The 27,775-nt window shown below is 37.4% G+C and overlaps 1 protein-coding gene across 13 annotated transcripts in view; it reads right to left on the reverse strand.

Annotated features, from left to right (window-relative positions):
• Nucleotides 1-27,775, reverse strand: part of Trps1 (transcriptional repressor GATA binding 1) — a 238,163-nt gene that overhangs the window by 177,203 nt on the left and 33,185 nt on the right. For 10 of the 13 annotated variants that reach the window (XM_029469685.1, XM_029469683.1, XM_029469682.1 and 7 more), the window contains exons 2-3: nt 16,290-17,218; nt 1,284-2,413 (exon numbers count right to left, since the gene is read on the reverse strand). In XM_029469685.1, the coding sequence (XP_029325545.1) occupies nt 1,284-2,413; nt 16,290-17,216 (2,057 nt within the window). In that variant the 5' untranslated portion in view covers nt 17,217-17,218. The remainder of the gene's footprint in view (nt 1-1,283; nt 2,414-16,289; nt 17,219-27,775) is intronic. The other 3 variants (XM_029469687.1, XM_029469688.1, XM_021183249.2) reach the window with 1 other exon arrangement.

The raw sequence follows: 27,775 nt of genomic DNA on the forward strand, positions 1-27,775 counted from the left end.
TAAGGTCAACCTGGGTTATACAGAGATTTATACTCAAGCTGGAGCTACAAAATTTATTTTAAATTTTGACCATCTCAAAAAATAAGAATAATAGAAGAAACTAAATACACTTTTTACTTTGGTGCTGAGAGACAGAGTAACAGTGAGTGCTTATCTCTGCACACCTTGAATCATCAAGGCTTGAGCATAATAATCCCAGATTATAAACAGGTCTCAGTTTAAACTGCTCTTCCTTGGGATGGCATCTCCTGACTTGCCAGTGTTAAGGTGTGGTCTTACTATTTCCATCTCAAGTGTAGTTTTTGGTTCCTTTGATTTTTGTGACACTCCCCACTCCTGATGATATGTGGGTGCCTTTCCCTCCCCTTTAACTGTCAGTTCCAAATGGTTACTAACTGTGCCTATCTTATTTACTCCCGTATATTCAATTCCTGCTAAAGTGTGCAGCTGTGAAATTAAGAAGTGTGTGTGTGTGTATATATATATATATATATATATATATATATATATATATNATATATATATATATATATATATATATATATATATATGTGTGTGTGTATATATATATATATATATATATATATATATAGTGTTTAATGCAAACTCATCTCTAGAAAGTAAGAAGGTATGAACAGTAAGCTAGGGAAAATAATACATCAGGAGAAGTAAGGAGTAAAAGTGCGTGCATGTGTGTGTGTGTGTGTGTTTCCATGTGGTGTGTGTTTTTTGTCTGTGTTAATTAATTTTAAATAACCCGTTTTATCTGCCCCCAGAGTGACAGCGCAATCAAATCCATGTGCATTCCAAAATCTCAGCTCAAGATTTTGTTTGTATGTCAATCAAGATTGATGCTCAAGTATGAAAACTGAAAGGAAGGACCAGTCTCATTCAAACAGAGAAATGGGCAGCATATGCTCAGACTGACTGTTTTTTCCCAGAAAGCAACATATATTCTAGTAGAACCTTTAATTTGGGAGCTGTCCCTTCAATAATTATGGGATGCAGAGTCACACTAGCTGTGCTGAGTTAGCAACCTCATCATCCATATCGCTGAGAATTGGAAAAACGCTCTCTGAGAGTGATAAGATGACACTTAGGAAACCTGAAAACAAATGAGGAAATTACAGTCTGAAGACAGCCCATCAACCAACTTATTGCAGTTCTACAGAAGACCTTCTATGTGACTGCCCTAATATGTCCAGCCACACATGTGCAGCCTCACCCATTCCTCCCTCTGGGTTCTCTGACTCCCCTGGTATTTTGGCCCCCAGAACCCTTACCTGTAGTGTCTCGAGATCTCTTCTTCCACCTGGGTTATAAAATCACATTTGGTGCAGGAGTGCTCCTTGCTGTCCCTGACAGCCTGCTGCCCGTCAGATCCTAGCAGGTGGTTGGCTTCCTGTTTGACATCCGATGCTTGGGACTCATGCACGGTCTCATAGTGAAAGAGGAGCACATCTACATCGGGGGTAGAGAAGGAACACTGGTGGCATTGGTGTTTGACTCTCGAACTTCCGGCCACCCCAGGAGACAAGTGCAACAGCAACAGTGCACAGTGGGAACAATTACTTTTTCTACAAGCAAACGGATAAGTAATCTCTCCAAGGTGCTTTTCTGGGCTGCAAAGGCCTCTGGGACAGAATGGACAGTGCTTAATGGTACACTTGTGGATGTTATGGAGTTGCTGATAATGACGGAGAAGTGGACCCACTACAATCACATCAGGGCCATGGCTTTTGGAATATCTAAAGTCACAGAACTGACAGTTATAGCTCGTTACCATATTATCCTCTGCTCCCTTGCTGGGGAAGTCCTTCTTTTTAGCCCCACTCAAGCCCTTTTCTGGCTTGGTCAATGGCTCTCCTTCTACACTTTTGGCTAGATCATTCTGATTAATGACAGAGCCCCTGGGAAGCTTGTCATTCAACTCTGGATTAAGGCCGCCCGACTGCACTGCTCCATGCTGCTTGCCATAATGTTCTAGCAGCTTAAGGGAGCTGGATGACTCACAGCTGAAACTACAAAATTTACACCAGTAATAACTGGTGGCCTCTGTACCATTTTGTCGTGAGGAATCGAGGGGCTTGATGGGCACTGAGTAGCCGACAGGGGTGTCATCTCCAGCTTTGACTGTCATTTTGTCTTGCCACTTTCCCACATCCCCAGAGTCACTGGCTCGAAGCGCAGGGATGGATTTGTTAGAGTTTTTCTCTGAAGGTTTCACACCCTCGGAGGACGGGAGAGACACTTTGATTTTATTCGGGTGCGTCTGAAGAAAATGTTGCTCTAGTTCAGTTGAGGAGTTGCCCATATAAGTGAAATTGCAGAATTTGCAGCGGAAATACTTGGTGTTGCCTTGGCAATCTGGAGTTTTCCGTCCAATGCCAATGAACGTTCCTCCTGAAGTGACCTGCAGTGTAGGAGAGATGGAAGTTACTTTAGATGTGTCATGAATTTAGTCACTTCTCTGGAAGGGAGGGTTATTTTCAAGTATTGAACACTTTTATAAAATGACAGCACTTTTCCTGCATCTTAGGAAACCACTTCAACTACGGGGTGGGGGACAGTCCATACTTTTTACTGAGGATTATTTGAATACTTTATTTTAGGTCAAAGGAGGAATATATGTAATAAAAGTACTATAAACAATTCATAGAACTAAATAATATATATTTTTTAAAATCTCTTGCCAACTGAGTGGGGCTGTTCTACATGACTGCAGAAACACCCGAATAACAAGGGGTTTCCATTTGAAAACCTTAGGGTTTCTATAAAAACCAAAGACAATGGCTCTGAGCTCACTCATTGAAGAGATTCTCCAAGAAAATGCAACATTCAGTCCTATAACATTGAGGAGGAAAGCAAAGAGCAGTTCTTTGTTTTAGATAAAACATAGGTCCTAAAATGATTGCACATAGGGCTTCTAACAGAAGCTTGACTATGCAGAATGAGACCAAATTAAAATGGAGTGGGCAAGAATACTGAGAATTGCAAACATTTCTCTGCCAAAGAATAGAGATAAACCTGCCAGGACTTTAATAACCATAGCCACTATTTCCTCCAGGATGGTCAAATGTTAAAGTAAGGCAAAGTTCCATGAAAAGCTATGCAATTCCACTGTCTTTGATAAATTTTAGTTGCATAGTAAAACATGTTATAGAATATAATACAACACTCAGAAGACAGAGGTAGGAAGACAGAGTTCAAGACTGCCTTAGGCTAAATAGGCAGACTCTATCTTGAATAAAGAAAAGTAAAAAAGGGAGATTTTATTGGTGATACATAGGCCTTCAAAGGTACTTTATAAGAAATCTCCAGATCTGAACAGGTATCTTAGTCAAGAATCATACTGAGCCAAACTCATGGTTTGAAAATTGAACTACTGACTGAATCTTGAAAAAATATAAAAATCTTGAAAAAATAAAATATAGAGAGGAAGGAAGGAATATAAAGGAAAGCACTTCCTTCAAACACCAGTGATCTCTTATTTTTCCAGCACCCAGATGTAATGTATGAAGCAAGTGGCAAAATCACGTTCTGTCTTCAACAGCTGCTCAAAAATGACATGTGTGATCGCTGCTCATTTCCAAATCATTCCATGAGAAAAGTTTCAGCTTCTCAAAATCATTTGAATGTTCTACTTAAAATGCAAATTATATTCTGTAGTGCATTCCAGAATGGTTGTTTCTCTACTATATGGAACGAAAATGGAAGCTTTTATTTGCTTCCCAAAAAGGCAGAATCTTAATCAAGTTACTTAAAGTCTCTGGCCAACAGCTTCCTTAATTGTGGTAGGTTCTAAATTTGTGTCCAGTATTATAGTTCTAGGAAATCAACACTAACACATAAACGTCTTGCTACTGAATGGATATTAAGATAATACTTTGATTGTCTTCATGTTCTTACTTAAAAGATGATGATCACACACACTCACTCATGCACACACACACACACACACATATACACAAACATACACATAAGTGTGTGTGTATGTATGTATATGTGTGTGTATATATATATATATATATATATATATATATATATATATCAAGCACATAGTTATTAATCTATCAAAGACAGGATCTCTGAACCACAAGAGCTAATACTTGAGAACGGTGCCTGCCAGAAATCTGAGAGTCAACAGCCTGAAAGAGAGTCAAAGTCAAATCCTGGACCAAAAACCACCTAGAGCATCCTTACACTGATCAAAAAGAGCTGAAAGTTGCACAAAACAGATTCTATTGCAAAACTTCTACATGGACTTCCCAATTCACTAGAATTGAGAAGAAACCTTATTTTCAAAGAAACAAACATTTAGTGGTATGCCATTATCAATCACTTTGGGGACTTAAGCACAGACCAATGTGGTAAATACAGAAATACTGTCTTATAATAATGATAAATGAAGTAAGTACAAAAGTCTATAGGTGAATAATTTTGTTGTTTTAGCTACTACATCACTTCAATATGCTGACCTCTCTAACGTAAAAGGCTGCAGACTTCTGCTTAAACAAGTGAGATTCCTGAGAAACTACCACAGACCATCACTATGTTTGATTTTGCAATCTTTAAGGCCCATGTGCCCAGCCACACCAAAGTAGTTGTACAATTAGGACACGTATTCTTAGGAAACCCCTACACATACGATTTTCAAGTAAAATACAATTTCTGGGCATCATCCTATCCCCTTTGAGTTGTTCCTAACCATGACTGGAGAAAAGTTTATGAGTAATTATCAGGGAAGTGTTTTGATTGAAATGTAATGAACTTGCAGACTGCAGTAGGTCGTTTGACTTGGTGTTGACAGTGTATATGAGACGTATGTCTTCACCTGTGGAATTAGATCTGTCAACTCCACTATTCCGCGCACTTAGAACAACTACTAAATTCCACGATTAACCTAAGAATACATCCCCAATGTTCCACTATTTAGCTCTTTCACATACAGCACAAACAACAACTAAAATTCACAAATCTTAGTTCAAGGTAAAAAGCATTGCCTTTGATCCTTCTACAGATTACAAAAATGCTTTACTGACTAGTGTCTGTAAATCATGCTGTTATCCAGTACGGAAAGCAAAGTGGCTTGGGAATCACATATTATTAAAATACTATGGAGGGAAATACAAGTTTTTAATATTCTGCTTAATTTTTCTCTCAAAAAGAAGATCTAGACTCTACTTATGGGATTCTTTTTACAGTAGCACATTTGCTTAAGTCACAGTAATATATATCTGATATTCATTGTTTAGCCACCTCTAAAAAATAAAACACAATTTACTAGGAGACATTATCCCTGTCTACTGCCCACACTGGTTTTATTTTTAGTACATACACGTGTTAGTTTTGATCTCCTCCTATCTTAGTTAAATAAAAATACACAGCAAAAAATGTTTAAGCACTATCAGCCACAATTTATAAAGCCTATTGTCAGGAGACAGCTTTTACACATAGTTACTCCAAACTTCCCAAAGTTTAGAATCCAACAATAATTGGAAAAACATTTCAAATTATGATTACACTAAAAAAAAAATAGAAGAAGCAGACCATACTGATTTTTAGTAACCAACACTTGAAATTACAATGAATTAACTCAGAAAATTTCTATGTAGATATTCACAAATTAAAATCATACAACTGTATGTTCCTTTTGGACCTAACATGTATTCCTCTAGCTCTTTAGTGCTGCTATGTGGTTTGTGCTGGGCTCTGGAAGGGAAATTATAATATAAGGAGCATTGAACTAGACCACCTCTTTGTCTTAAGGATGTTTAAGGTGAAAAATTCAGTATGAAAAACACTATTGTTCAACTGAAGTCACATTGTCTTGCATTTATCTGCTCCTAGACATTCTCCATAGCAAATCTGTGACCAAACAGAAATCTGAGAATCATTCCCCCTCTCCATGAATATAAATAACGTTGCACAATTTTGTCATTTAGTTAGATTATTGTAAGCATCAATTGAGAACTCTAAAGCTATCCCATCTAAACTATTTTGGAGTTTCCAAAGTAATAAAAACTTTGTTGATTATTCTCTCTGCCATTGATAGGCATGGGTCACGTGTAGCTTACTGAGATCGAAGCAGTGAAAAGACCTAGGTTTCACTTAACCTAAATGTTTTCTTAAATTTCATCAATTTAATAATTAAATAAAATCTAAAGAGCTACACGTGCTCATAATGTGTATTAGTCAGCACACTGCAGAGCAATGTCACAAGAATAAAATACTATTTAATAAAATGACCCATCCAGTAAATTTCTCCTGCCAACGTGATGAAGAGACCAAATTGATGGAAACTAGTGACATCAGTGGCAAATTCAACACACTTTGTTCAAACAGAACGCTTAGCATAACTGAAAGGTTCCACTTGCCGTTACTAGACTAATGATCTATTTATACTCTTTCTAGATGGCAAGAAGAACGTGTTACTAATATTTGAAGTACGTAAGGGTTCCCTGCATTTGGGCTGAAAGAATGAATGTGACTGAGGACAAACAGTAAGTTTTCTCTGAGTCACCTGGAATAAGGAACCATAAGAACTCACGGCAATTCTAGCATGGCTTTGACCTTTAAAAGAGCCCTTAACTGTGCCCTTCATACAAAAGAACACCAGCATATAACCTTCCAAAGACTAGTTAAAGCTACACATAAAAACCAGATCAAGTAACACACACACATACACACACACACAGAGCCAACAACAACAACACCTAAACAAACAAAATTCAAAAAGGCTACACAAAACAAAACAAACAAATAAACAAAAGCAGATCTTTAATTTAGGTTCTCTGTTAACAATAATGGGATTATTAGGTTTTAATCCCAATTTTCAAATTTAGCAGCTTAGAATGAATTTTGGATTTTCTTCATAATTTATTGCATGTTGTTTAAAAGAAACATTTCACAAGAGAATTGAAAAACATTCAAAGATTGTTTCCTCATGGACTGTATGAATTCATTCATTTCCCCCTGGTAATATGCATTAAGACTGAATAAAATAATATCTAAAGGAATATGTCAAGGGAAAATGTTTTAAAGCCTCCGAATTCTTAAAGTGACACTTTAGTACAATTACACATTTTCAACACATTAGAAAAAGGAGTTGTTTGAACCGCACACAAACTCTCCCTCAGATGTGGTTCCTTTTCAAGTACTATAATTGATGACAACAGAGCAAAGTAGGAGGGTGCTAATTTGAGAGGACTTGAGGTTATGGGCTGATAGTCAAAAAGGTAAAACCTTCCAAATCAAAAGCTAGGTTACTGAATGAAGATCACTGTTGAAATAATGGTCTTTCACATTTCTTGAAGAAATCTATAAGGGATGGCCAAGGCTAAAGATAACTATGCCCAAATTTAACCTGCTAATATACATAAGGATCGCTTCTGCATGTGCAGAGCTTCAGGATCACATTCCCGAAAGCCGGGTGTGCTGCAGGGCGCGCTTCTGACAGAGAAGAAGTACTTAAAATTTTCAGTGGCAAATCTAATTATGTGGCAGCCTTCTCTACATGGCGTATTCCTGCAGCCTGTTCTTATCAGTGTCACCACGATAATTCCTATGAATCCTTTTCTCATTTGGATTTAAAGGAGCCAACTAAATGAGAGTGATGGTCAAAATTTAAAATATTCCAGGGGGGGTTGCAATTAAAAAAAAAAGTAATGTTGATTCTTCACAAATAGTTTACTTAAATTTTCTATTGTCATTTATTTCACTCGGTATAACTGGGTTTCCTCTGAGCACCTGGTAACTAGAATGACAGAAGACTGGTAAATCATCACCCTAATCCCAATAAAAAACTGGGTGCCAAGCTGACGAGATGGTGCTCAGCTGGTCATAGTGTCTGTCATCTAAGCATGAACTCATGTAACAACCCTCTGTTCCTATAAAGCCAAAGCTTTGAGGGACACAGAGAGTAGGATTTCTGCAGGCCACTAGCCAAACTCCAGGATCAATGAGGGGCCTTCTCACAAGGATGTAAGGTAGAATGAGATTGACTTCTAGCACGCATCTGTGCAGACCCATAACCCACACGTGGCTATGCAACACCATATCGCTCTCTCTCTCTCTCTCTCTCTCTCTCTCTCTCTCTCTCTCTCTCTCTCACACACACACACACACACACACACACATACAGATAAATATTAAAAATAATCCGGAAGTCAACATTTTACTGGAAACAACAATATGTGAGTATGTTGTAGGCAGGGTGCTCCTCATAGGACACATTGACATCCAGTCCGCCTCTCACTACTGCCCTACATGGAGATTCAAAAAATAGAGTGCAAGTGTGTTGCAAGAGGAAATATAGGCTAGGGACAGAGCTCAGGGTAAAGTTCTTGCCTAATATGCACGAACCCTGCACTGGATACTCAGAACTGACAATGAAAATAAAAACACAGGGAAAAATGCAAAAGAAAGGGAAGCATAGTGGACTTGAGGAAGCAGAGTTTAATATCTGAATGAACAGAATATCTTCCCCCAAAGAGCTTCTTTGTGGGGCACTTTTACCAGCTGAGAAGCACTAGGAATTAATAAGAAACGATAGTTCAGAACTCACAAATGTCTGTGATTTAACACAAAAATCTCACACATGCGCTGGATGGAGAGATGGCTCAGCATTTAAGAAAGCATCCCACTCTTATGAAGGATCTGAGTTCAGTTCCCAGAAATGCTCTCAGATATCTCAGCTCCAGTAAGATTCTGTGCCCTCCTCTGTCCTCAGGTAACTGCACTCACATGCTTGTGTCCCACCACAAACACACACCACACCACACACAAACACACATACACCAGACACACACACTCATACACATGTGCACACACACACTACATATACGACATCTCTCTCTCTATCACACACACACACCCCACATACACCTCTCTCTCTCTCTCTCTCTCTCTCTCTCTCACACACACACACACACACACACACACACACACACACATACACACACATCAATCACAAACACACATACACAAATAGCACATACACACACCACATATACTATCTCACTCACACAAACACACCCCACATACACACATCTCACACTCACACCCACACACCCCACATATATACCACATATACTATATCACACACACACACACTCACACCACATATACATCACACACACATATATCACCATCCACAAACACACATATACCACACACACCACATATACTACAACACACACACACAAAATGCTTTTAGAAAACTCAGATGAAAATAGATAATGAAAACAGGAGAGTATGTGCTGCTTCTGCTGAGTTCACAGTTGCAGGACAACAAAAGTAGACCCTACCTAAAATGAAAAGACAGAAAAGAGTTCCAGAGGCAGTGTGGGAACTGGGAACAGACAAGCTGATATCTGAAGAGACGCCTCAGAGCAGAGCTAATGTAAAGGCTAAGGAGCTAGAAGGAACCTCAATAAACTCAGAAATGAGGGGAAGGCCTTCCTCAGAACCGTGGAAGCATCCCCAAAGGGAACGCAAACATAAGAAAGGAAAGAGCAAAGAAAGGAAGAAAGTCAGAGCCTAAAGGGAAGTAGACAACATGAAGGAAGGAAGGGGAGCAGAAGAGAGAAAATATCAAGGAAGAGCTAAGAGAGGAGGACAGAAAGAAGAGATGAACAAAAGAAAAAGAATAAAAGAAAGCAATGTGGGGAAGGAGAGATGGCACAGCTGGAAGCCCACGCATGCATCAAAAGCCAGATGCTCTGAGTCTGCGCCTATGAGCAGCTAGATGGGAGGAAATCCAGCTGCAATCCCAGCACTCTGTGGTGAGATGGGAGACTGAGACTGGAGACTGGCCCCTCTGCACAGCTAGTCTAGTCATAGTATGGCGGCAGAAACAACAAAAGAGATCTGCCTGAATAACATGGAAAGCAAGAAAAAACTTCTGAAAGTTGTCCTCTGAACTACACCACACACATACACACAAACACACGCAAACACCCCACACCATACATAGCACACACACACATACACACACATACACACATACAGACACACACACACACAGACACACACCATACCACATATACCAGCCACTACATACACAAACATGTATGTATACACCACACATATGCACCACACACACACACACACCACACACCACATATAGCATATACCAAACACAAACATATATACACCACACACACATAAACATATACAACCATACACAAACATACCACACCACACCACACCATACACACACACTACCCAGAAATACAGAGTAAATTAAAATTTTACAAAATAAAATATTCTGAATATTCTAAATATAATTAATGTTGCCAGTACAAAAATAAAGAATAAAGAAATAAAATGTATTTGTTTTCTGCCTCCAAGTCCATCTCTACTTTCAAATAGGCAGAAGGTAATGTCATAATTTGTATTCTCCAGCCTTGGAGAATACAGAAGGGTAAGTGTAGACTCCCCTTAACATTAGTATTCATGGACATACCAACTGAAGAAAACAACTCTCAGACCTTCTACCAGATTATGAATTCTTAAAACAAAGACCTGTGAGTGAAATCAAATGCATGCATGAAGCATCCCTTAATCTGCAAATGACATTGTAGTCTTCATTGAGTAAGGCAAAATTATTTGTCCTGTACCCACTCCATCAAAACTAGTTTCTGTAGCCAAAGAATCAGTGAAAATGAATTGCAGTGATTAAAAAGAAGACAAATCAACACATTTAATTTTCTCTCCAGTGATTTCAATTATAAGCCTAGTCAATGCCGATACGGCAGCATCATTCAGCATGGATTAGATCACAGATAATCTCAAGGAGATCACAAACTCTGCACATTTAAAGTGACTCAGCATGGGGGATCGACTAGCTCATGGGCTGTTGGACTTCTCACCCACCCACCCACTCTTGTCTCTATGGAGTAAATGCAATTTCCCTTTGAGGAAGTTGTATACTGCAGGAGTTATGAGGCCAGGCTTCTGGGGCCTGCCGCTCATGGCTTACATCCGATCGACCCTAGTTATGTAACTCTCTCTCATGGGCATGGTACTTTAATCCCTCTGTACACGCTTCCTCTTTCCTTCTAATGGGTATAATGGTAGTGTCTACTTCAAGGGTTTTTATGAAGATGAGTTGATTAAGGCACATAAAGAACCCAGGGACACATCAGCACAGAAGAAGCCCTTAATAAATGCTAGCTATTATTAAATGTAAATCTAAATCCGGGGGAGGAAAGCTATGTGCAATATTTATTATGTAAACTGAAAGATGATGAAAGAGGAATAGATCAACTTAAAAATACTGACAGCCTAAAGGCTGCATTGGCCATTCAATAAAAACCAAGCAAGGTTGAGGGCCTGAAAATGCGTAATATGTTTATTACAATTTGAAGACATGGGATGAATAAAAGTAAGACATGCCAGGTCCTAGGTTGAATGAGTCTCAGAACAAAGAAAATCAGAAAGTGAAAAGATATTGCTTTTTCTCTGCACACTTCCATTCACTTGGGGCATTCGCTGTAGATCTGTGCCTTCCACAGCTGCAAGTTTGCTATAATTACGATGACCCAAAGAATGAAAAGCACCCCATAATCTGCCTGCTTGATACAGTTAGCAGAGCAGGCCATTTGGAAGATAAAACTTTTATGAACAGTTGAATGAGTCCAAATTTGATTGGATGCACTGATAATTATGGGACTTTTTTTTTTATCCTAAACATTCTGCCTTGAGAGAAACACTGATATTCTAGAAAAGGATACACACTCTCTAAATGATAACAAACAAACCAAAAACCAAAGAGCGATGGACATTTATCATTCCACTCTCAAATTAACACAGCCAAATGGAGATTTAACTGCCATGCAGGTAAATGGGTTAGTTAGGATGGTCAAACTTCTCCTCCTTGGGGGGCTACCTTATCCAGCTTAGCCATCTCCACTGATGAAAATAACCTGGTAAATGCCAGAACTTTGCTTTGCTTTATGGCCTTGGGGTGAGCATATGTTTTATTTTGCACACTTTATTACTTGTTAAAGAGATACAGCCCTGAAATAAGTCTGGATTCATACACCAAACATTCTGTACTCCATAGACAGTCTGAATTGATTAAAGTCTCCTTCACCAGTTTTTTTTTTCCTAAGATGCAATAGTTCTCAACTGAGAAAAACAAAGAAACAGAACCTGCTAAGATCTACAACTTCCCTTATACGCCAGATCAAAGGAAACTACAAGGCAAAAAAGGAAATATTTGCACGTAAAATTCAAGACAAGTCAAAATAAACCACAATGAGATTAATGCTCCTGGGTGTTTTATTTTTGTTTTGCTTTGTTTTGTTTTCCCTTTACTTTTTAAATCAAAACTCTAATTCCTATGTTTAGCTGAATACACTATATGTTAAGGATATATAGAGCTCCTATAGTTGAATGTGTCGAAAATATAAAAACAATGGATAGTTTCCTATCATTAAAATCTGCTCTTCCTGTTTCGAACATTACATATTGTACAGCTGCGATAAAAAAAAATGTTTATGAAACAGAAATGGAGCATTCCTGGTTCACACAGAAGAGAGTCCCTGGTAAGTTAAGAAAGGCTCCTTCTAGTAAAGTTTGGATTTCACTCAAGGCCAAAACGAAGCTCCCAGAGGGAATCCAGTAGCTGCTTTCATAGAGTCCTGAATAATGTAGAGCAGCAGAAAAGATCTGCTAATATGGAAAGGTTTCTATGCATCTTGAGCTTTTATCAGCTTGGGATAGTGTAAACACTTTCCCGTGGGAAGCACAACTTGACAGGACTCCTAATTTTATAACCTGATCTGAGAGCTAAAAGCTCCCCCATAAAGATGATGCAAACGCCCTAATGCACAGCACATTAAGGCCCTAATGAAACAGCAGAGTCGGCGCTGTTAATGCAGGCCTCCATTCAGAGAAGGTTTAAATATAAGCATAATAAAGCAGATTAAAAAGAAAGAGGCTGTAATTACTTTTTAAAGAACTCAATCTCTTGTCCTATTATTGGTCTACTTGCGAGCCTCAAAGACTGAATACAGATAGTAAAACTGACATGAGGCTTGCCAATCAGGCCATATCCATTATTCTCAAATATGTAAGAGAAAATCCTGACAAAACGTAGAGAGGGGATGAACCATTGGGAAACCAGAACCCCTATCATACCATGTGGTTCAGAGATAGCCATTATCTTTTTTCGTGTTTTGTGTTGTTTATGTTCTGGTGTAGTTTGAATTCCATTATTTTTAGTTTGGATGGGGAGGTCATTTTTATTTATTTTTTTGTTTTGTTTTTCCTTAAACAAATGATCTCTTTTCTGTTTTCAGGGCACAAAAATGAACAGTGGAGAACCTTGTGAATTCCTCAGTGCAAAACAAGACAGTGGTCTTTCTAGGGTGATTTGTCTTCACCTAGCCTTGGTTCTTTATGTACAGGGCAAGTTGTTGGGGATATCATTTACATGGATGTTATTTGTGTCAGATATTATCTGTGCTGCTGAACTTTCAAATGTTGGTTATGTATATATGAAAATCCAAGAAGCTGTGTAAATTACTCCATCTTCCAAACTAGCTATCTTATATTTGCAGTCAAGTTGGTCCAATTAATTTAAAGAACCATCCATGTCAAACCAAACTATAGATCAAAGGAACAGAGTCCTCTGAGGTCTTTCCTCTGCTCCTTTTTTTTTTTTTTTTTTGGTCTAACATGCAATAAATCTATCATTACCTGACTGCTCTGAATGCTCCCTAAAAACAGTTTAATTGAAAAAGATTAATGAATGGTTCATCCATTTCTGCAATTGACTTAACTAATGTAGTTCAGTAAATGATTCCTGAAATTGTTCATAATACTGGCATCTAAAATCCTATTTTATCACTATATATACAAGCCATTAATTCACAAAAAAAACAGTATATACATGTATGCCTGGATAAATGGATAGATGGATGGATGAAGGATGGATGGATGAATAGATAGATAGATAGATATACATACTTTTTATAGAACTCTGCATTAAAGAAATTCTGTAGTCAGTATTTTATCTCATAGCTTTGGTCAAAACAGACAAAATGCTCAAAGAAAGAACTAGTCAAAGAACATTTCTGCAGCATAAATCTGTGAGGGCAAAAAGCAATTTGAACCATGCCTTTGGTGCTGAGTATGTGTAGGAAGAGTAGCTATTTATTTGTAGTTCAACATGGACACTAGTAAGTTACTCAGACATGTTTGTGTATCAGTATTAGGTATGTATGCAGCATAAGTTCAAAATCATCATTGGTCAATAGTGTTCTTGGTGTTCTCTTCACAAAAAAATGAAGTTAACTTTCTGTAGACTTGGCCCTAAACCTATCCACTTCCTTGTGAGAATCACCCACTTTCCCCATGGATTGGTTTTATGCTACATGCTGCAGTAGTTTTCTTCAACTGAAGAAGAAAATAAACCAATTCTAACAAGATCACCTTCCTGCCTGCAGTTACCTATCACTTTTCTTTGCTGCATGCATAGCAGGGATTTAGTACACAGTACCGTTGATGATCAGCTGTTTCATTTCCAAATTCAGATAGCTCACACATCTGTTTCATTTCTAAAATCACTGCCCAGGAAAAGTGTTCCACCCAAACATAAACCTTACTATAAATAACTAAGAACCTAACAAATAACTATTTGGGGGAAATGGAAGTGTGTTTAAAAATCTGAATTCTTCCAAACCCTAGGCCTTAGTAATCTTTTTAGAGCCTTCCTGACAGCCGGGATCAGCTTCCCTCAGAAGTCGTCCCCAGAGTGAACAAACTGAAACTGCCGGAAATCCAGGTATTAACATCATATTACTTGCTAATTATAAAACACCGTTTCGCATACTGACTTTATGCACTTCCAACCCTTTTATCTAAAAACACGTATTTGCTTTCCAAATCAGAGCTTGACAGCAGAGTGTATCTGACATAAGACAGCGAAATGATCCTTAATAAGACAGGAGTTCAAAAGCATGCAGCTTCTATGCATAATAACTATGTCGCCTTAATTCATTGCTCCACAGAAATAACTCTATTTGTAGAAATTCACTGAGAAGGTGGAAATTTTAAAGATGAAACTGGCTTATTAAGTTTTGTCCATAGCCCCTTTCAAATGCTGATGCCCATTCTGATGCTGACTGGACTCAGAATTTTCTATCCTGATCGTTTTTACAAATATTGCAAAATATTTTACTCCTATCCTTTGTAACCTAACTTTCTGTGCATTTCTTAACTGATGCTGTTCAGTAGAAAATTGTAAGAATGAGGTACTATGGCTAGGAAGATGACAAAAAAGTGACTGTCAAAGGACTTTCTGGACTAAATAAGTGCTATGGGAACTCATTAGTTCTACAGTATTTCTAATAATTCATAAATAATGTTAGCTATCACATACTTTGTGATCTCCCTCTCCTTATAATACAATAACAATTTATATTATGCAACAAAACTTAATACTCTTTACAGACTGGTCATGAGCTTCAACTATGCTAAAATGATGAAAATTAAAATTAAATATTAAATTTTTTATATGTACTCCAATGTTTCATTCAAATTAAATTGTTACACTTTAGTATTTTTTCATGTCATTTCTGCTTTCAACTGGGCAGAAAAATAGATGAAAACAGCATATAGGTTTCAATAAAAGTGTAAACATTTCATAAATTATTATCATTTTCCTTAAATTGACAAAGAGATGCTTTATTGGCTTGCATAAAAGTCATTCAGGGCTCCTTACTACTTACAGTCTCATTGAAATTTTTAGTCAATGTAAAATGTTACTTTAAACTTTCATTTGTAGTGATTTTGATATTTCAGGAGTATGTATGTCTCTGTCGCTGTTGATATTACTCAACTCGAATTAGACTAAGTATAAAATCAAATACCAATTTAAGATACAAAACTGATTGACCCAGGAGAAAGAATATAGGAGAAGCCTAATAGTCATAAACTAGAACAAGGCAATGAATTATCATCATGTGCAGTCAGAGATCGCTGCCATCGCTGGAGGGCCGAAAATATCTATCATGAAGTAGATCAAGAAATAGGAGTCTTAGCTTATTCCATGAACAGACTTTTCCAAATTTTGTACTGCTCCCTGCCAATGGGAAATTAAACTCTGAATACACATTGGAGTGGAGTAGGAATGAGATACATCCATCTTTTCTATTGGGCCTAAAAGCTATGTGTCTGGCCTTGGGAGCTGACACTGAACATGAAAATATGAATTCACGTTTCATCACGAATCACTTTTTTTCCTCCTCCTGGAAATCACAAGAGAAAACACAAACCTGTACATCATAGGTTCCGTTTAGTAAAGCAGGCCGTGAAGAGCTGATATCCTGCAGCACGCCAGAAAGCACAGAACGGCTGGCCTTCTGGAAGTCTTTGGAATGGCTGAACTGCACCATGTTATGAAGGGCCAAGATTTTGCTGTCCAGCTCAGCATCCTGCCTGGTGCGATTATGCAGTCCTAAGTGATACTTTCGGAAGTGCTTAATCAGATCTGTGGGGTCATTGCCATAGTAACCGTATCCACAGATATTGCATTTAAAGTCCTGAAGCTCTGGAGACAGAGGTGCCGGGTCTGGGTTGTCATTCACCAATAAGTCACCTTTGGGTTTACTCAGTCTGACACCCCCATCTGAAGGCACTTGTGGGTTTTTTGAGGCCACGGAAACTGGACTCAAACCTTGACAGTTGGCTTGACCACTCTGCACTGGCCCTGTTTCCTCAGTGGCCTTTGGTGACATTTTATGCTCTTCCTTTGTCTCCAATGAATCCCCTGATGGGGTGCAGGCCATATCGTGAGGGTCATCTGCCTCTGCTCTTTGAGGAGACTTCAAGGGCTCGCAGACTCCCCCAGCAGCTGGAGATGAGAAAGCCAACATATTTCTGTCTGTTACCTCATCATGTGGGAAGGAGGCAAGGTTCCCTCCCTTACTGGGGCTTTCATAATTGAAGCCAGCCTTCTCACTCAGGCCTGAGATTTGCAAGTCCTTCTTACTGCTGGAAGATGGCTCTTGGCCATGCGTGCTGTGTTCCTCCTTCGAGTTCAACTCTGCAACATCACTCTGATCTGTATTTTCTGACATCTGATCTGCAGACAATTCTTTGTTCTTCCCAGATACCTTGCTCTCTGTAGCTGTTGGCTCCAGGGTTTGACCCTCGCCTTCACTAGCAACGTTTCTCAGAGGGGGGTTCTTTTTCCGGACCATATCTGTGAACACATAGTGAAAATGAAGGCACATGGTTATTGGAAGATTATGCACAGGTAACCCAATCTAGGATATATTACAGTCTATTCAAGGTCTTCCAAGGTGCACAATAAAATAGTTCCTCTGGGGGGCAGGGGAGAGAGATTGCTTCAAATAGGAAAACAAAAAGAAGCAATCAGACAAAAGCAAATCTTTGATATTTGAAACAGTTTAATGTAAAAGCTGACTGGCATATTTTTTTTAAGATAGGCTGTGAATATTAAAAATCTCATAGCCATAATCTTAATCATTGCCACCCATGTTATTTTTGACTAATTTTCCTTGCTTTCAATTATGGTCAATGATAAGTACATATATATCTACACATGTTATCGAATTTATATTATATATATATGCAGGTTTGCTGTTTACAGAACACAGATGTTCATGTTTAGTTTTATAAAACATATATTGAATGTTTACTCCCATGAAATAGTATGTACATATTATTACTAAGTTGCATTTTTGTATTGTTACACTCAGAGGAATATAGTTTCAAAGAAATAGATTCTTGTAAAAAAAAAAAAAAAAGAACAGACAGCTATGTCATGAACTGAGTGAAAACTACCCACTCACTACCAGGAAAGAGGATAATGAACATTTCTGATATGCCCTACCAAGAAGTTCTTTAAAACCTAAGGGTAGCATCCTGAAGTTGAGAGTAGGGCCTGACATGTGTTACAGTGACAGGTGAGGTTTCACCAGGACTCTGTGGAAATCCACTAAGCCCTTGTGGTCTCACCTAGAGAACAATATGGAAGTTGATACAGGTCACTGTCATTCTGAGGCTGAAATGACAAGATCTTAGCAATTTCTGGTGATTTTCTTCCCATGCCAGTGCTACTGACCCTGCCTTAGACCTTAGTAACAATCAAGCTTAGATCCAAGTGATATTAGTGACCCGGAGTAGAATAATATTGAGAAATAAATAGTCTCCTACAAATGAAAGAGCATATTAACAAAAGCCAGTTCAGAATGGGGCTCTGTGGTCTTTGTTCTTTAAGCTCTAGGCTGAAAAACTCAAGTGTTGCCTAAGTCATCACTCAAAATGTCTCTCTGAAATTTCTACGTGCTAATTTCTAATAAAGCAAGCTTTCTTTGTTATTAACAGGCTTTTCTGGGAGGACCAGTTTAGTAAAGTAGGTTATACCAAAAACTCTCAATGTGCTGGAAAAATTCAAATTAATATCATGGCTTAGGTGTTTTTTTCTGTAACTCCTCCATGGGCTGCACAACTCCACTAGCTTGAAAGGCATGGGTGGATGTTTGCTTCTGAACAGCTCCAGCCACTCAAAGTTGCTGTGATATGAATCACTGAACACGATAATGTACTAACGTGTAAACAATCCTTGACGAGGTGATATTTCAGTAACTATTGTTGAACACAGTTCGACAGCACTTTAAAAACTACAATGTTCTCCTTACGCACTGATAATCACCATCCATCACAGATCCACATAAGGTCCCCCATGCAGTAACAAAACTAGATTAAAGGAGTGAAGATTCAAGACAAAGGGTTAGCCAGGGAGGGCAACACTGCAAAGGAAGAGGACTATGTACCTTTCCTGGTCAGTCCATGAGAGTCTCAAATGAAAGAAACTAGGGCCCTTCTTTGTAATTTGGGACACAGGTTAACTATGTTTTTGTAATGTTTGAATTTCAATGTTGCTTTCGCTGACAGCATCTAAGGATGCCTGTATTGATCTGTCAGATGAGGCTCTGGTAGCCTTGGGAGTGCATGTGAAAGATTACAAGGCAATTTTAGTGCTAACCATTGAAGGGGAAAACTTTAAGAAAAAAAAAAAAACTAAAACATTAGTTATTATTTAAACTATAAATGTAAACAAAACCCATGTTATTGCAAACCAAGTATAGTGGCATGTGCTTGTAGTCTTAGCGATTCGGGATGCTGAAAGATCAGCTGAACCCAGGAGTTCTGGAGTAACCGATAGAACTCAATGACATGTGTGTGTGCACACGAGCGTGTGCATGCACTTACATATATTTACATATTTACAAGCTCAGGGTAAGTACTTATACCTTATATGAGTGTGTATATATTTATGCACTTATATTTAAAATTGACCTAGAAGACAGGATATTCTCGTTCATAACATCAAGAGTTCCTACACATAAAATGATACTGGTTTGGGACACACCTTTTGCCTCTCCTTACAGAATTCTGAAATATTTTGTATATTTCCCATTATCTCATCCTTATCTAATACACTTTGGTCCTTCTTTGGTCAAGTGGTCAACAACCCTAACATTTGTGTGGCAACTTTTCTCCTTGGCATACCTACATTTTAACAATGAGTAACTGAAATAATGTGAATGAGGTTGCCCAAAGCTATAAAAATTCTGTATGAAAAGACAGAATGTCTGTAGAAATTATAATCTGACTTATGAAGGTTACCTGTCTATCAAAATGAAGAGCAAATGGTTTATGCCCATATATTAATGTCAACGTGATTGGGAAAATGAAAAGGGAATTAAGATAAAATACTTAAAAGTTGAATTGATCTAAATACATTCATATTGGGGAAAAAAGGGCATTTTTTAGAAGAAAGAAACATTTTAGATCTCTGCTGATTTATCACTATCATGAAAAATGTAGTGGGTCAAAAGTTAAAAATTACTCCACCAACATCATTAGGTATTGAGAAAAAGAAAAAAAAAAGAAACAGAACTTAATTAAATTATCTACTCAAAATTTAGTTCCTTCTTCCACCCAAGAACAGACCTTCAGAAAGCATATGACTCACTGATGTCTTATGTTCAACAGAGTCCTTACTAACCTACATCGCAAAGAATGTTAAACTGCTAAAACTTCAAAGAGGAAGCAGAGAGGTCATTTGGGTTTTATATTGTGCTGTGGGGGGTAGGGGCATGTTCTTTTTAGTCGTTTTTATTAAAAAAATTGGTTAATTTATTTGAGTATACTTTGAAGTAGCTATAGAAGAAAAAGCATTTTTTTTACTGGAATTATATCATAATTTTTCAGAGTGACATATTATGTAAATATAAGCACATTTGCAATACTTCTGAGTGGAAGAAACTCCCCTCTCAAGTCATAAGTTAGATAGCACAAGACTATAGCCACCCGCCAGTTATTATCTCTAAGACAAATAACAGATTGCACGATGTTTCACTGTGTGCCAAGAACTTTTCCAGTGAACATTTTCTCTGGAAAAAAAAAAAAGAAATCACATCCTTGGAAAATCGTACCCAGCACTGACTTCACAAAGCATGTGTGTGGCTTTAGAATGCCTTCTACAAGTATTGATTCTTTTTGTCAACTATCAGGAAGCTATTGTCTTAGAAGATGCTTAGAGAATACTGAAGATGTTTTCGGAGTTGATCTGTACATCTGTTAAACAAACAACACAGAGAACGGTTTCTATTCCTAAATAAAGACACATGCTTGCATGGGTCACACCTAAAATACAGCAGCATGCTAGCACTCTGGGCTGCTCAAAAAAAAAAAAAAAAATCTGATAAAAGCTCAGGCAGACGTGTGACAAAATCCTGTCCTTTCTTGGTTTTAATAATACAGCCAGGGAAAGAATGTGATATAAAATGTTATGGAACAGGAATGATTTTTTTCCGAAAGATTGCAAACTTGATGAGATTATTCAATCCATAAAATTCCTTCAACCTTAAAAACTGTCATAGTTACCAGTGCCGGGTAAAGAGGGGAATCTAAATTTGTTCACACCAGCAATGGTTTTTCTAGATGAACTTTATGGACAATCACATGAATGAAGGTAAATCATCAATTATGTGTCATTCTACTTCATAGCAATATTCCTTTTTAAACTAGAAGAACAAATAAATTCAAAATGCTTGTTAAAGTAAATCTACTATAAAGCAGATTTTTAGATCATGAGGTTAAAAGAGAAAATTGACAGAGGGAACCTAAACTGATCATTTAAGACTTCAACACAAAGCTGGGTGGTGGTGGCATATGCCTTTAATCCCAGCACTTGGGAGGCAGAGGCAGGCAGATTTCTGAGTTCGAGGCCTGCCTGGTCAACAAAGTGAGTTCCAGGACAACCAGGGCTATACAGAGAAACCCTATCTCGGAAAAAAAAAAAAAAAAAAAAGACTTCAACATAATTGAGAGAAGCAGAACTATTATTACCTTCTGAGAGAATGCTGAGCATTGTGCATACCTCTACCACGTTCAACACACACAAACAAATCCGTCTTAATTAGACCATCTAACCTGACTGCCAAGATAGCTAAACAGTATGCCCAGTATGTTCTAAGATAGAAAATATTCCTGTCGCAAAAATGCTAAGTCTTACCCTCAACTAATTTCATTGAATTGTAAATCAGGACAATAAACTTAAAAACATTCTTAGAGCTCACAATTATTTAAAACATATCCAAATAAGGTGCTGTATTATAGCATCACTTAAGTTTGTACAGTGGGGGTGATTAACACTAGACATAATGCTCTTTATTTCACTAATTAAAAATTTTAAGTATATATATAAAAGAATCGTCCATGTTAAGACATGAATCATTTTCTCCAGGTGGCTTCTTCACAGAAACAGGAGACTTAGTCTTCTGTTATCTGGACAATGAAATTCCACCCATGGTGACTTAGCTCTAGGCCACATATCTGTATACACTTTTAAACACACACAAATCTATCTACATGTGCTCACATACATGTACACAAATATAGGCACTCGTATACTTATGAAATGTTTTTAGCCCAAATATCCATGCAATCCATGATCAAACTGCCTGGCCAGAGCAATCAATTTTTACAGAAACTTGAAAGAAATTGAATTCACATTCACTGTGGTGAAATTCAGGATTAGTTTCCATAGAATACGAAACTTTGAAAGTACAGAATGTAAAGTGTACGTTCTCTCTCTATACTACCTTGGCCTCAAACAAAAGAATCAAAACGAGGAAGAATGGGAATAAGTTTTAGATGTGATTTACAGCACCAATATGTTTAACCCCCTCCTAGTTTAAGATAATACCCTCCTAGTTTAAGGTAAACACACACACACACATACCGGGTGGGGGGAGCAAACGCACGGGCACTGACATCCTTCACCATTCAGCATCAGCTGTGAATCAAACACAACAATCATGATTTGCTCATTCTCATTAGCTTTAATTTCCAAGAGAATAACAATGTGAAAATCAAGTGAAATGATGATTTAAAAAAAAAAAAAACCTTCTCTTTCAGTAGCTTTCTAAATGTCATTTTATGCATGAACCTCCACATGTATGTGTATGTATGCAAACTATATTCCCAACTACATTGCAAATATTCAGGATCCAGATTGTGTGATCTGACCTCTGCCTGGAATCCCATTGAGTATGAATTGTACAAGTAGCTGTTCTGATTTTCATAATATATAACACCAGATGACTTGCTCTTTTTTTCCAGATAATAAAACTTTCAAGTGCTTGAAATCAAAGTAGTCACAAATAAAGAAGTCATCATGCTCTAATCTTTAGTAAGATGTTTTATACCATACTTGCTCATATCACTAACATAAAGAACAAAGTTATTAATTACACATTTCTTGTAGCTTTTATGAAAAAAATAAAAGAAGATAAAGAATAAAAAGTTTCTTTTGATCAAAAGTCTACCACAAAGAATCTAAAGAATTAAGCAAATGATAGCCAAATAAAAGGGAGGTCAAGTCTTGGACCTATAGCAAGCTAGATAGCTTCCATATGAACACGGGAAGTTTCTCCTTTAAGGAACATATGTATCTGCTCATTGGTTTGGGGGGATGGGGAGCCACTTGTAGCCTGTCTACTCCACAGATACAGATCAAAATCAGACTGCTTAAGTGAACTATAAAAATGCAAGAAACACTGTTTATCCAATTCACAAACCATCACTGAAGGAGTTTAAAGGTTTTCTAGTCCTTCTGATTCTAAGGCAAGACTTGAATGGTAGATCACTTTTTTGTTAAAGGGGGCCGGGGGCAGAGGGGGAGTGAAGCTTCCAACTCTATAAGCTCTCTGTCAAATTCAGTCCTTTACTATTCATTTTTACTTAATTTGGACTTAGAATCTTTATCATTCCTAAATTTTTAAAAGATATTTTTGGACATTTTAAATCCTTTTGAGATTAAAATGCCATCACCTTCACACGTCTCCTATAAAAGAATTCTCTCATTATTTCAGACCAAAGTAATACAAAATGATTACTTCTAGTAACATCTTTCCAAACACAAAGTCTATTAATAATCATCCAGACATTAGAACTCACGTAAGCCACTCTGACATAAAATGCTAACCTCATTCAATAACTTTTGAGGCTTGATCAAACATACCTATTAGGCAATCATTTCATCATACTGTGTTCCCTATAATTTAAATATATCATTGCAAAGCCATTAGTCTATGTTAAAAGGGAGCATGAGGTGGGTTAGTAAAAATGCAATGTGTGTAAAAATGAGACTTCATGGATGCATACTAAAAATTTACATTGACAATTTTGTTTTTAGAAGAAAATTATGAAGCAGTTATATGTGTCTCTAAAGGCTTTATGGTAGAAATCTGACTTTAAAACATATCTGAAGACATTAAAACATGCATTTTTTCACTAATTGAGATAACTAAAAAACAAATATGTATCTCAGAGTATCAAAATCAGAGAGGAATAATTCTCTTGTTTCATAACAAATGAGAGTGAAATTCAGCAATACACACAGACACAGAGACACAAATATACACACAGATACACACTCGTGTGGTTTTCATTATTTTTTTCAAAGAAAACAAAAATGCCTACAGTGAAAACTGTTGATTGAAACCAACTAATCTGACTGAGCCACAAATGACCCTGGCCCACTAATTTGCATGTGAGCAAGTTTTGCTTTGTCCTTTCCTTCTTGACTAAACTTATAATATATCAACTGGTCCTTGGGCAAAGCACCAATCATAGTGTCAAGTTCAAAAAGAATAGCTTATGGCAACATATTAATGAACCTATTTAACAAGACAGCTCTGGAGTGAATTAACACTACACTGTACAAAACCTGGATTTCCACTGATAACAAAAATAGCCAGAGTCTATCTTTGTGTGAACATTTGCCTTGCTTTCTAGCACTTGCTGAAAATGATCCTTGTTTATTAAAAGAGGTTTAATTTTTATTTATTGCAGTTACTATATTTCCAGTCTGTCATTAAGCAAAGGACATTTCAATCATTAATCCAATCCACTAATATAACTGGCTATAAACATCTGTCTCCTTTAAGAAATCAGTGCCAAGGAGTGCTAATCCACTTGATAAAAGTGAAGTGATGCACACACACACAGAATATGAATGTGCAGTATGGTGACTCTGTTAGATCCATACCCTGGAGACAGCACACTTCACTGAAAATGCTCTGTTTTCAATGCACTATGAAGCCCAAGGCAAGAATTTGGTCATCGTGGTATTTCCTTACTTTTTTCATTTTTTTTGTTGGTTTAAAAGAGTACCAAGCTGAACATAAGGTTTAAATACACCGACAATCGACGCTACCAGTATCCTGGGTGGCTGGGTACTGTATACATAGAGGAGAGACAGAAAACTTTTCTCCTTCCAAGACGAAGGGAAGTAAGCGTGTGCCATCATGTGCAATAGTTCTTCCTCATGAAACTGAGAAGTAACTTAGAAACCACTGAGCTCATCCTTGCCATACAATAGGAAGTAGTTTAAAAGGCCTGCACCCATCTAAGGACAAATAGCCTAACGACAGAACCACAGAGGTGTCCAACAGTTAAAGGCACAACCATCATGAACATTTGATAATACATCCACACAACAGAATGGAATTTTTTTTTCCATTCCATGCTTTCTAAAACCTATCAGTGTATACTTTGCCAGATTTATCTCAGCCAATTTATAGTACTTGCAGCAGACTTTCATGTAGTGAAATAAACACATGGGCAATGACACAATATTTGTCTTGTTTTCCATACCACCCTATCTGGTGTCCGTGTAATCGATTCATGAGGATCTATAATTGAACTATAACTGAATGGTAGCAATAACAAGAGTTGTAGCCTCACGATAAGAAGAAAGTCAATGAGTTCTTGCCTATTAAGCGATGTGGCTTTCCAAGTTGCCTGTCCTATTTGTTTCTATGTTTTGTCTGGCACAAAGTGGGCAGCTTTGCTTCTCCATGTGCTATGAGGCCAAGTGATCACACACTAAAACCTCTGACATTATGTGTGAAAAAAGTCCTTCCTCTATTTTAGTCTACTACAGTGGGAAGTTCAAATATTACCCAGCCCCATTTTCCTTCTGATGAAACAGCAGGAGGATTGGGAGAGGAGGGGGGAGGGGGGAGTTTTCTCTATTTAAGTGCAATGATACTTTGAATGAAAATTACCATTTTCAAACACCTCTGGGTGAATCCTGAGCAGGATTAGAGCCATGAGGAGCACACCCTGCTGTGGCAGAGGATCTATGTTTGCTTCCCAAAACCAACCTGCCAGCTCACAGCTATCAGTAATTCCAGTCCCTGGGTATTTGATGTCCTTTCTGGTACCTCTAGTTCTCAAACCTACAACCTATCATGTATACATAGAAAATGGAACAGATCAGTCATTCAAAAATAAGTCTGTTTATGAAAGTAACATAACCTAGTGTAACAAACTGTGTAACAAAACACAGTTCTCTGTCATCTAGAAAAAGTTCTCTGCATGATTTCTAAAACTGCATATAAAGTCAGTGCAGAATTGAAGTACTATGCCTAGAAAGTTTCCACTACATGAATCATTTTTGAAAAAAAAATCAATTTTGAAAATATTATGAGAATATTCTGCCTCTGTTCAACCCATACTCAGCTAAGCTCTGTCTGGGATTTTGAGAGAGTGCCTGTTTAAACAGAGATGACATGAAACCCAAAAAGTTCTCTTATGTTCTTCTCATGATAATGGCTTCTAAAAGAGAAATGAAAGACAAGTCCTTGATCAAATTAAGCTGAGTTGAAACTGAATGCTCTGCACCCCTCCCAGATATCCATAATGTATATTAGCAATTACAGTTCTAAAAGGTCTTAGATAGAACAGAAGATGGAATCTCTTCCGTTTGGACCGACTTTTCCAATCTCATTTGGCTTTATGTCACAGAATCCCACTTACCCCACTCAAGTTTTGTTGAACACAGAAAAGGTGCTGCTTCCAGACAGCATGGCTCAAGGAAAATCATAACCAAGACGTTTAAACATACATAATGTAATTCCTTTAACTTGGCAGGGAAACTTTGATATTTTCAATTTGTTTATGATTTTGAAGAGGCTTGTTGTTGGGTTTTAGTACAGTTTCAGTAGTAAAGGAATTTCAAAACACAATATAATATGATATGATAGAATCAACATGCAGAAGAATCAGTAATAGGAAAGGATTACAGACATTGAGTGGAGAAAAGCAGAAGATAAAATATCAATGTACAATTAGATCACAGATCACAGCTTTTGAAATCATATACTCTTAATTATGTAGGATATATAAGCTCAATGGTAACCCTGAGCTCAATGCTAATCCTCACATGTAGCAACTCTAAAATTTTCTGTTACAGTTTTTAAAGCTAAACCATGACAATGATCAGTTTAAAACACTCATCCTAAATTTGTCTCATTCTTTTTACCAATTTTACTATCATCATGTATATATATGGAGTATGTATGTATAAGCATTGTCATAAACACATACACACACAATTACACATTCACACACCACACTACATGTGTAGATGTCAAAAGGTAACAATTAGGAGTCAATCCTTGTCTCTAGTGTGGGTTCCCGAGACTCTCAGGCTTGTATGGCAAGGGCTTCTACCAGCTGAACTTTCTGATGAGCTACTGTCTCATTCCTGTACAAATAATTTAAATTTCATTCTATTAAAAATAAGAAAATATTTAAGAAATTAAAAACTTCTTAATATGTCTTATTAAGAAACTATGGAATGGGTAAGGTATTAGGGGAAGACTTAAGGTTGCAACAAAGAGTATTTACATTCTGTAATAATCACATACTTGAGAAAATATGGTAGTCTCCAGAATTCTCCTGCTTCTGAAAACTCTACCCTGTTCCATCTTAACTGGACTAATAATAAAGAACAAAATAGCAATGCCTTGGCCCATGGTAATGAGCCTCTAATGAAAGTGTGCATTTAGAGCATGAATTAATATTAATTTGACTAATGATTCTGAGTGATAGACAATAAAATAAAGCAAGTGTGTTCAAGCAGACTCCCTATCCTAAGCTTGTCTTGCCTAAAGAATTCTTAGGGAATCATGAACTTTGTTAGTCTGACTTAATTGTATATCGTGTAAGAATTCAAACAGAGATGAGATATGGGGAGAGGTAAGAGAGGTAGAATAGAATAGATAGGAGAGGATAAAGAATAAAGGAGAGAGAAGAAAGGGTCCAAGAGGGGTGGAGAGAGAAAGAGAAAGAGAAAGAGAAAGAGAAAGAGAAAGAGAAAGAGAAAGAGAAAGAGAAAGAGAAAGAGAAAGAGAAAGAGAAAGAGAAAGAG

This window comes from Mus caroli, chromosome 15 (assembly GCF_900094665.2).
Source record: "Mus caroli chromosome 15, CAROLI_EIJ_v1.1, whole genome shotgun sequence".
Lineage (NCBI taxonomy): Eukaryota > Metazoa > Chordata > Mammalia > Rodentia > Muridae > Mus > Mus caroli.